This window comes from Charadrius vociferus, unplaced genomic scaffold, assembly GCF_000708025.1.
Source record: "Charadrius vociferus isolate BGI_N301 unplaced genomic scaffold, ASM70802v2 scaffold583, whole genome shotgun sequence".
Taxonomy (NCBI): Eukaryota; Metazoa; Chordata; class Aves; order Charadriiformes; family Charadriidae; genus Charadrius; species Charadrius vociferus.
This window is the reverse complement of record NW_009647690.1, coordinates 388,546-400,559: the sequence shown is the minus strand read 5'-3', so window position 1 is coordinate 400,559 and position 12,014 is coordinate 388,546. Positions and strand designations below refer to the sequence as shown.

The window sequence follows — 12,014 nt, the reverse complement described above, 5'->3', positions numbered from 1 at the left end:
GGGCTGGCTCCACGTCCAAGTCACTCAACCTTTTTTGACTCTGGGCTCTTATTCCAGCCTGTCCCACTTACTCTCTCCTCACCCTCACGCTGATGTCCAGTCCCATTCCACCCCGGCTCCTCATCGGCTTTATGTCACTTGGGGGCCCTTGTCCACTGCTGTCACCCTGCTGTTGCTTCCTCCCAGCTGCCTGCGCCCACGGGTCACGGCAAGGACTGCCTCCCTGCCTGCAGCTCCAGGGCAAAGTGCAGCAGCTACTTAAGGGAAGTTTCCCAAGACAAACCAAGCCTAACGGCTGACCTTTCGGTCTGAGAAATTTCAGCTGAAACAATTAACAGATAAAGGCAGATGAAAATGCAATTTCACATAGAGAATGCCAAATAGCTTGCTTCTATGCTTTATCTCATTTAAAATTCCAGCTTTAACATGTGAAAGTGTTAGAGGGACTTTTTTTCCCCCCCGACCCAAAATCTGTTTGGCACCAAAAGTATATATGGTAAAATAACAAAATACAAGTGCACCTGGAAATCATGCAAATTTGCAACTGACACAAAAGAGCTGTTTCTGAGCAAACCTCTCCTGGAAGGTTCTCTGTACCTCAAAGAATATAATTTAAATAACTAAACAGTCTCTATTTGGAGTAGTGCAATTCACTGTGGCATTTGCCACCCTGACAGTAAGGATCCCTGAGAGGACTGTACTGACAGCAAAAGCCACGGTGCTTCACGCGCCTGCACTTCTTTTCTGGAACAGATCAATAGCACAACACACTACATGACACTATTACATACACCTTCACCTGCTGCCAGTACCGCTTCAGGCTTCGGTGACACTGATGTATTACATAATGTCAAATCCATCTTGTTTGGGGCTGTTCATAAGAACAAAGATCCAGTTCTTGCTGGATCTCTAGGAAGGCATCTTAATAATGCTCCATCCCCACCCTCTTGACAGCGATGATGTTTATCACACAACCATCGGATACGTTTAGGTATCTCCAAATTATTTTGGTGAAAACACACACTAAATTTTACACGACAAAGCTTTTTCAACCATTTTAAAAGACATGCAGAGCATGAAAATTATGCAGTAACCTGTTTGCATAGCGCTCTGCCATCTATCTCCCCCGACTCTTGAAAAACTGACATGGTTCCTCAAGAGACTTACTTGATTAAAGAACATTAATTAATTGAGTGAACATCTGTGCTGTTTTTCCAACTAATAATTAAAATTAGCTAGGAATTGTAATCTCCTTAAAAGTGAAAAGTATACAGAATAACTGCAGCCCACTTTCTCACAACATTTGGGTAGGGCTAAGCAACTACAGCGTTTACCCTAATGGCTCCTGAGAGATTTGTAAGGCCCTGTGGTGGAAGTTTGCTTCCTGGCCAGCCTGACAACAGGAACATTTTATTCTTGGCGTCATGCGTTAACATATTAACCATGACAGTGCTGACATTTGTTGCTAAGTGAAATTGAATGTAAATGGTCTAGAAAGCTGCCATTAAATTTCGAAATTATTTTTGGAGTTTGAAATTAAGTACTGTCAACACAACTCATGTTTCCACTTATACGCAAATATGACAGGAATTTTAATGAGTTCTCCAAACTCCACGTATAAAAGAAAGAAGGGAAATAAGAGTAATTATTTTAATTGCTCTAAAACTGCATTACAAAAAGCAACCGACCTATATGGTATCACAAGAACTCAAGGACTATCCAACAGGACTGCGTAAGTAGGAGGGCTAGCTGAGAAAATGTCATGTTACATGTGGAAATGAAATGTTGCTTCCACCCCCAGTGTAACCCACGAGGTCAGGATACACCCAGGATCATCCTTTTCCTAACATAGCAGATATTCTTATTTAAACACGGGGCTTTATTCCCCGAGATCAAAGGAGGGAGCCAAGGAGAGCCGAGACATTGGTGTGCAGCACCAGGAAGAAGTGGAGATTAACAGCAAAGATGAGATTTCATTGCATGTGACAGAAGCCAAGTAAGGCTCCAGAGACCACAAATATCAGATGACTGCAAAAGAGAGCATCTCTGAATGAGAAAGCAGATTCATTTAAGCTAGACTAATAGCACTGCAGACAGTCTAGAGGTAGTCGACGCAAGAGGCAGTCTGGAACACTCAGCCATGTAACACTCAGGCTCCAATGAGAATTGGTGAATTCATACAAATATCATAGGTATTTGTAAAATTTTCAGAGGCTTACAGAAATATTTGTTTCCAGTACAGAGTCACCTGCACAATGACTGTACTCAGTCACCAGTTTGCAGTGTACTTACTCAGTTGTATGCTTCTTCTGAAATGGCTTTTAGCAAGATTGGGTGGTTCAGGGAAATGAAAGACATCTCTCTCAGAACATCTGCTTAGTATCCCCTGATTGTAGATGATTTCTGAACCATTTACCTTCTGACCCCTGCTTGCTAAACAAAATGAGGGAAGTCTGAGAAATTCCATTCAAGGCAGACTGAATGGGTCTCTACCTCATAGCCCCGTACCTGGTACCAGGTTCAGAGAAGGGGGCCCAGAAGAGGTACCTCAGAGCACTGGAAGACCAGCAGCAGCCCTGGGGACCCTGCCAGCACTCAGCTCTCAGCATCTCAGGATGAAATGATGGGGGCAGGCAGCACCAGGAACCTGTGTGGTTCACTCACATAGCTCCCAGCCCCAGGAAGCAACCGGCCATGTACATCTCAGCTGGACCTGGGCCCAGAACCACTTGAAATTTCTCCGGAAGTAGGAAAATTAAGCTGGGAATTCATCAGACATTGCTTGCTCTGGTGTCACAACAACAATTACAATCTTATTTAACCTATATTTCTTTTCTTGCTACTCAGTTTTTCATTTCAATAGGTGTTCCAATACCATATAATATGTAGCAATAAAATTCTGTCTGGAATAAAATTGTTACCCTCTCTTTTTTGCTCACAGTGCAGAGAGTTTAAAGCCTACTGAAGGATTAAAAAAATAATCTATTTACTGTCATGATACCATTCCTCAGGCTTATCTACTGTCTTTGGACAGCAAATACACTTTTTGTGCTACCTGGCCCCACTCCAGCCCAGTATTATACTGGTGTAAGAACTCTGAAGAAAAGAAAAAAGAATTTGGTGGTGCCAGCTCGTAGCCTTCTGCAAAAGGGGCCTCTCCCTCCTGTCTGAGGGGTTTACGCTTCTGAAAATCAAGCACACCATTTGCAGACTGCGAGCAAGAGCCTCTAAAAGAAATAATGAAGTTTGACAGCATACACTCGCTTAGCATCTGCAAAGATGCTAAGAACGCTGCAAAGAACGCTCCATGCCACGAGAAAAAGTCCCAGTGTGACTGCAGAGAAAACGCCACCATTCACACCACAAGGTATTCTGGGCTGGATGATCCCCGGACTAGCAGGATGCATGGGGGGAACAACTGTGGGATGTACCCTGCATGGCCACTGACATGTCCTGGAGACTACAGCATCACTCAGTCTTACTGGAGAGGGGATAAATCTCAAAAAATGTAAGACTATTTCTAGTAGTGAAATAGTAGTTGTTTGGGAGTTGTGTGCATACGGCAGTCATCAAGCTTGAAATAAGCACAGGGAAAAAAACATAGCCACAATCACAGATTTGATCGTCACTCTGATCTCATAAAAAATAGTCTGTGTCACAAAGAAAACATGGTAGGTGCACATAATGATGAACCACTTACCCTGGAATCCTTTTCCAGATGAAGCCTGTGTTGAAGACTGCGTCTTCTCCTGGCCTTAGCAATGCCATTGTGATAAAAGAAGTATCCAGTATCTAAAAAAGGGAGCTGAAGAAGAGAGAGGAAAAAAAGTGTCATGGAGCTATTGGTTACTAATAACGATGACATGGAAAACTTTCACCTGTGAAGCAACTCAGGAGTCTACAACAAGACTTGTGAAGAGTTATGCCAAAGGGCCCAAATCACTCCTGAGAATGTCACTTCTCAGTTACTTTTGAAAAGTGTGCCCAGCAGCATTAAAGTTATTTGCTACAGGTTTAAATGCGTAACTTTACTTGTATACACTTGGTACTATTTTCACCTTATGTTTAAGGTCAACAGTGCCAATATTTCTGAAGGGCTTCCCAAATCACATCAGGATTATTTCCTATTTCAAGAAAAAGCCAGAAAAAAAAGAACAAAATGGACTGCAAATGACTTGAAACTACCACAAACCATCCTTCAGCAATAAGGCGTTACACAAGTGCTTTTCTGAGCCATTATAACGCACCCGAGCTGATGCCGTAAGCAGTAAAGCAGAAAGCAGAGTGATTTCCACTCTTTGAAAAATACGGTATTTGGAATGTTTTCTGAAAACCAGGAAACTGAATATAAAAAGAATATTAAGGAAACAGACAGCTCACACTATCTGGGTGGGAGCAGTCTTGTACAGCTTTCCTAAGACATTTAGGCAGCAAGCAAACACCTCCCGAGGGCTTTCCAGCCCCACCTAAGGCAAATGCCAGGGAAGGAAGATGCATGGCCATTATTAAATGCATCTCTCTCCACAAGAGTGGCAGAAAGTGACTGGAAGGCTAGTAGACACTTAGCTTTGAGAAGGCTAAAAGACATGGTGTTAGAAGAACAGCATCCCACTTCCATCAGTCAATTAGAAAGCTCCGTTTGCATCTCAAATTCTACCGCTTTTTCCACACTCCAACTTAAAAGTTACATGTTAATGCTGTGAACATTTCAACTTCAAAGGTTAGCCCTGCATGTAAAATAGCTACTTAAAAAAGATATTCCAGAACAGCCATGACAGCCCTGTTCCTCTCCTTTTTATTATCTACACTTCATGATAACGTAAACCTCTTAGCAGGACTTCAAAGTTCCTTACTGAAATACTGAGACCGAGGTCTAGATAGAATATTCATTGTGAAAACCTGGGTTAAATAAGGGTAGCAGGATCTTGCTGCCATAAAACAGATTCTGTTACAGTATACACGTACACATAGTCCACAAATACAATTTTCCTTCTATGAAGTTATCTCCTGTTTCATTAAATCTATCACTATATCTGGTGCAGTTCTGCAAATATATTTTGGCATACATGTGGAGTGGTGTGGGAATGGAAGATTCACAGTGAATTCTGAAAATTTAAAATTTGATCACATTCAAAAATGAATGTGAGCTTTTATTTTTTTCCCTACAAAGTCCTTTTTTATGTTAATTGAAACATTTAATATCAATGAAATCAAAGCACTTCATTTTCACTTTTAAAATTCCATGGTGTATGATACATAATACATTAATGCAAAGTAACTTAAAAAAAAAAAAAATCAAAGCATCTTGTTCTGATGAAAAGACTTCCTTTTAAGTGTATATAAAAGGTTAAGGAGATTTCATCAAAAACATTGTGGTCCCTTGGAGCTGATTTGTGGGGCTGTCTGGTGAGCTTTTCTGAGCAAATAATCAGAATATTTTGCATCAGCTACATACACATGTGAAGAACACAACAGCTCAGGCAGAAGGAGAAATGAAGCTATGAAAGCTCATGGCAGTGGCAAAACAAGTCTCCTACGCTTTGTATCTATCCTCAGAGCTGCAGCTCTTAAGGCTCAAATTCTGTCTGGGTTTAGGTCCTTTTTTAAAAAGCGGATTTATTTTTCAAAAGCCTATCACTGAAATCTTTACCAACTGGGTAATCACGTATTTCCATAATTCAGAGTTTGGCAATAGATCTGACTGTCCAGGAAACAGCCCTTCTCCCACATCAGATATATTACTCTACGCCTCAAAAATATGCAGGGAAAAAAAGTGTAAATAGCCAGATCAGTTACAGCTTGAAATCCATCTCGCCGTGCTAACCATTACCATCCATCGCAAGCTGTGGTCCAATTACCCCTCTAATTCTCTCAGTGAAATCAGGCTATTTTCCTTCTTTTTATCTCAGTATGAACCATTCAAATCAATTCCAGTCAAATATTGATCTTGATGTTCTTCCATTAAGGAAGACTCTCAGCAATTTTGAGGATATCTGGAAACACATCACACCTATTCGCTGTTCATTTTCTGTGTAGGGGTAGTTTCCAGTGCCACTTAAAATGCAGCAATATATTATATAGTAAACTTTTAAAGCTGGTGTATTCAAGTCCAACCATAAGCAAAGGCATTTACAGTTAGTACAACAATGACCAGATTTATGGACAAAATCATGAATAAGTGCAACTGAGACTATTCCTTTTTTCACAAATATCCCAGTAAACTCTGAGGAACTCAGATATTTTACAGTACGTAGAGTTTTCACACTCATTCAATGAAACTGGAGGGGGACAAGACAGGAAGGCAGCTAAGTGAGGCAATACCTGAAACATGGCACGATCAATCACCATGGATTGTGGTTAACTAATAGCACAAACCAAGAAATTTGCAGGAAGAAATCTAAACTCTTCAGTTAATCCTTAAAATTAAGGAACGTACACACAGAAGTCAGACACCAACAAAGGGTCTAAAATGTCACACGCTTTGATAAGGATTTTGCATTGAGATCTGTGAATGCCACAAGCAACCCCTAAAGTGCTCAGGTTTTGATGAACTCCAACTGCTGAGTCAGCAACTCCTCTGCAGCAACCAACCGGCAGGACGCAGGTACCTCCCAGCAGGGTTTACATCCCCGCTATTCCCTTCTCCAGGAGGTCTACTCCCATTTGGAGCTAAATAGCAAAATGAACAGTGCATGTAATGAAGTGAAATGAAAACAGAAGGGCTCCTGTACAGAAAAAAACCCCTCCGAAGTGTCACCAGCAGCAGCGCCTCTGTAATACTCTTGTTGTAAAGCTAGAATCTCATTTGAGTACAAATCCTATTTCAGCAGCAGCAGGCTGTGCGTGTAACAGAGGAATAATGCACTCAGCCTGGTGGCTCAGGTTCTTTTGTAAAAGAGAAGCAAAGCTTCCTGCCCTCAGAGGAAAAATTAGCAATTATGTAAGATAACTAATTACTGGAAAGCACTTGAATATTCAAGTGAGGATTATTTAGAGTTAGAAAAGGGTCTACTATTGCCTTGATGTATTAATAGGTTCCAATACAAAGTAGGACTCCAAGAATCTCAGGAATTATGGGCACTTCGTTACTTGCAATATTTGTATAAAATTACTGGTGAAAAACACATACAAACAAAACCAGTCACAAAGACAACACAGCAAGTAGAGCAAAACCTTATATATGCACTTGTCTCCTCCTTTTCTTCAGATTTGCAGCCTCTTTGTGGTTATTAACAATACTATCTAAAGTAAAAATGAAATCTTCTTTAAACGCCTTCCTGAAAAGGACACAGACCAGAAATTAACTTTTAAAAATTCAGAGTTCAACTAAATGCAGGAAAGAAAACTCTTTAAATGGAAGAGGCTTATCTGGAAAACAAAATGGCTAGGATGTACCATTTGGTACAGAAGGAAGCAGGAAACATTTCATATTGCACACAGTTTTAGCACCGATAACTCTGAGATATCTTGGCTGTTTTCAGGCTACTGCTCCACCAGAGAAGTCCAGGTGTAATTATTACCAAAATAAAAATAAGTAGGTTAAATTTCCGATTCCCAGCCTTTCTGTACTCTCTTCCTTACATCTGACAATCTTTCCCCAGCAAGAAAAGAGAGCAGGAGATGTACCCTGTGCTGCCCAAGATGCCACTCCAGGGAAGACGAGCTGTAAATAGGCATCTACAATTCTCCCCTGCCAGCCGTTGCTTCTGGGTGGTCATTCACCAGTATTGAAAGGGAGGAGGGAGAGGGGGGAAGACACAGTCCACTGCTGAGTCCTCAACTACTGATCTCCTCCAAGAAGGAAAAACCAGGTAAAAGGCAGCCTGCTCCTCAAAGGCACCTGACCTAGGATGGGGCAGCACACATGGCTCCCACGGAGCTGATGGCTCCCATCCCATTTTGTCTACTCGACAGAGAAAAAAATCAAACTGCACTTCTTTTTTGGTCTCTCCCTGGACAACACCCACGGTGGCACCAGATGTAGTTTTGACTGTCTGAAAGCAAAGAACACCAATATCAGCTGCAAATTGGTGCAGGGGTTTAAAGAAAAGAAGCCAGAGAAAGACTAAATTCAGACACTGTTCCTCATTCTAAAGCAGCAGCACTGGGGCCACCTTGGGCAGAGCAAACACTGAAACAACTGCAAAAGTATCAGTATCCCCTGACCGGAAAAGCCTATCGACAGCAAAGGTACTACAAAGCTGAAATAAACACTAAAATAAAAAAAAAAAAAAAAGAATTTTAAAAGGTGTTGAATAAAGCTGCCAGTGGTATCAGTACTTTACCTGGCTTTCTGGTTTTAAGAGGTGACAAATACAACACAAAAATAAAGAGAAACCTCTGTTCCCAGGCTTCCCTTTAAATTTTACTGACTCATTTCAGGGCTCTATCTGTTCTACATACATCTCACAAGCAAATTATGGTGCTCACAGAATGCTTAAGTACAGATCGGATGGCCCCCTCCTGTTTCAATGGGACCGATTTCTGCCCAGTCTTCCCATGCAGCCTTCCATGCTGTACCACGTAACACAGCATCCCTTCAGTACGCTGCCGGCTTTTGTGCATCATTTCCAAAGATTTTTCCCCGAGACTGTAATATTCTATAACCAGTGTACTCGAACCTACTCTTAAGGTTCCTCTCCCAAGTTACCAATGGAGACAACAGCTCGTAACAACTTTCTTTTGAACAAAATCATTTAAAAATACAAGCAAAGGGTGATTTATAACAAGTTACCCCAGGGTCACCTTCTTTGATCATCAACAGAATCAGCATAAATGGATCCGTAAGTGAATGAGATTCACAGAAAGTCCTCATCCGGCCAGGCTGACAAAGACCCTCCTCAGGGCTCCTTGCCTGCCTTAGGATGAGTATGTGGCCGGGCATGCCAGGGTTCCAACAAACACTGGTGCTAAAGAAACCCTTTGTCTGCTCTGAGTAAAAAAAACAATACTCACCCACCCCCCAAAAAAAAATTAAAGTATGCTTTAACACAAAGCACCTCTCTCCTGCAGAGCTCCTGACTTTAAAAGGGGCCATAAATCTGCACAGGTGAACTCTTTCATCCCATTACTGCTCAGTAATTACACCAACAGAAAATACAACCTAAACCTGGCACGAATAAATATATTTGGAGCCTTCAAAGGCCCCACAGGCCTCACTCCTTCGGTTGCCATTATAGTCGAAGCACAACAAAGTGCCTCCCAGCAGAAATCAGAAACCTTTTAGAAACCTTTTCATCCCAGTTTCACCAAACGCACTGAGGATGCTTATAAATATTCAATATGAATTTTTAAACTCTCTTTCTCTCATTTTCCCTCACCCCAATTAGCATTAGAAATCGTTTTACTTTTTAAATACACAGATGGGAGCCAAGTCTGAAGTCAAAGGCACTCACTCACTATAGCGACGAGGGCCACGTAAGAGTAGAGCCAGCTAGAAACACAGGCAGCCCCAGGCATCAAATAACACAGAACAAAGCACGAACAAGAAAGGATTAATTCAAATGTTGGTGGAGAAATGTGAAATAGCACAGAGGACTAAAGCTGTGCCAGAGCTTACCCAACATGAAATCCAGTCCGCTATGTCCCCACGGCCGCAGGCACGGATTTCACACTTTCTCATTAGCGCGCTATAATTACTCTGAAGACTCAGCACAAGGATCCACACAAGCTCCAAACAGCACTGAAGACTGGCACAATCAGGTCCAGGTCTGAGCCTTATGACTTAGTCTTCCTGGCTCGTTTCTCATCGCACCTGTGTCTTATTTAGCTGCCTCCACCAAAGCCTAATCTGCTTGTCTTGGCAAATCTGGCAGGTGGATGTGTTAGCCATAGCTTTAACACTCCCAAAAAGTAAAACTCATTAAAACATCATCAGAACACGATCCTTGTGAAATCAGCTGATTAACACACAGTACATTTCTCCTACAAAATAATTCAGAAATGCCTGATTTAGATACTTACATATGTTTTCAGCTCTGTTTCATATGCTTCTCCAACCACCTGTTAAGGCAATCAGCCACAGGTGGTGGTAATAAGAAAGGGCTGTGACTACTTGGTGAGAGATCATTGCTCTGTTTGTTCATCCTTTTTTCTAGAAGGCAATGGAAATACTGTAATACGCATGGTATCGAGGCTACCCGTTACTGTTATTTAGGATATTGGTTATCCTGTAAGAACACGGCAACCTCGCTTAAAAAGTTCTATTAAGTCTTTCTCAAGCCAGCAGAAGTAGTTTCCAATGGTTTCTGAAAGGTTTATTCACCCCCACGGTGAAACGTCTTTTCCTCTAGAAACAGTGTAAAGTCAAATGTGATGTCCAAAGACTTTGCAGAATATATGCCTTTGGATTTTATTTTATCCAAAAGGATAAAATAAAGCCTTTTGTCTAGTCCCTCTTGCATGCAGCAAGCACAAGGTTAAACAGTCTTCTCACTGGCTCGATGTGAGGAGTTCAGCAAATACAAGGAAGTAAATGGAAGAAATTGAACCAGTTGTGGACTGCTATTACGCTTACACGTCCAGCCTGTCCATGCAGAATTCATCGGAGCTCCCCATACAACTCATGCCAAAAAAGAGGCACTTTCTGAGCAAGATTCATCTGACCTATTTTAGGTGACCATGTTAAACTGAGCAGAGCTGAGCCCCAGGAGCACCTCTTTCGCTCCAGAGACTATACAGCACAGCTGTTCACATTCAGGTAGATCAATTCTGATGTTAAATGTTTAGTTCTCATTTTCTCATCAGTTTTGTTCTTACATTATCACACATAGTGCTTCCAAGCGCTTACAAAACACCGCTCCATTGGTTTGGTTTCAAGTTTGCAATATCTGGAATTTGATTTGCAACTGAATGAATCATACAGGTTTAACGTTTTACTGTATTTATATCGCTGTTAAGTTTGTCACTGAAGAGCTTCATCCTGCAAGCACATAACAGTCATATAAGTCATCAGCGACAAGATTGTGGATTTGCTGATAGTTTTATCAGTGAACTAGAGAAGCCATTTGAGGCTTTTAAAAGAGTTATTCTAGTTTATGTGAACGGATCTGTGCATTTTAGAGAGTTTTATCTGTTACTCCCCAGTAACCATAAAACCCATTATCGATTCTACCACGCGCGCTGTTGAAAGCGGGATACCTTCCAGATTTGGACGAGAATGCTCTTGCTTATACACTAGCGCTTGCACTGGGCTGTCACAAGTAATCCAGATCATCATTACCCGGAGTAGGTGATTGTTACTGTTTGGCTGACAGCCTGATGTGAAGGCTTAGCAATCATCATTATGTCCTCTTACATAGACCTTGAGGATCCCACAAGAAGAGCACCTCAGCCAAGCCCTGTGCACCCAGGAAGAATCCTGGAGCTCAGCACCCAAAAAAGTCACTGTGAGCATCTAACAGTTGTGCTGTCATTTTTAGCAACAACAAATGGCCACTGGGAAAATGAGACAGCCCCCTCCAATCATTCGGCTACGTGGCTCCATAACAACCACACACACAACAGATAAACATGCACACCATTTAGAATAATAAAGTAAATACGATTCCATCAGAATCTGAATCCATTACATTTTCTTAAAACCGGTATCAGTAGCACAAAATGACAATTTTCCACAATTTGGGAGAATTTTACTCATCCTGCTATAAAAACCCACAAAAAACAAACCCCAAAGCCCCCCTCCCAAAAAAAAAAAAAAAACCACAAACAGAAAAAGACAAAGAGAAATTAGACTGCAGACATTCTTTTGGGGCACTTGCCCTAAGACTTAACTTTCCAACTTGCTCATGTTCGTAGTGACTTCAAGGAATTGCTCCTCAACTGTGCAGTGTAAATGACATCACAGCCAGAAAGCCTGTCAGGACTTGACCAAGTCAATGAACTGCAGTTTATTTAGCCTGTGACAGTCAATGCTTTAAGAATACAGGGGCAAAAAGGATGCTACTCCAAAAGTGGGTTTGCCGGTTCTACATTTAATTACCAAAGGCAAACAAAACTTTTGCTCTAAGTGCCTG

General features: G+C 41.5%; 1 protein-coding gene across 1 annotated transcript in view; it reads right to left on the bottom strand.

The window, feature by feature from the left end:
* The window catches only part of PCSK2 (proprotein convertase subtilisin/kexin type 2), an 87,222-nt gene extending 80,874 nt beyond the window's left edge, over window positions 1–6,348 (bottom strand). Inside the window, exons 1-2 of the mRNA XM_009881425.1 lie at window positions 6,322–6,348; window positions 3,701–3,805 (exon numbers count right to left, since the gene is read on the bottom strand). Coding sequence (XP_009879727.1) covers window positions 3,701–3,805; window positions 6,322–6,348 — 132 coding nt within the window. The remainder of the gene's footprint in view (window positions 1–3,700; window positions 3,806–6,321) is intronic.
* Between the last annotated feature and the right edge of the window lie 5,666 nt (window positions 6,349–12,014).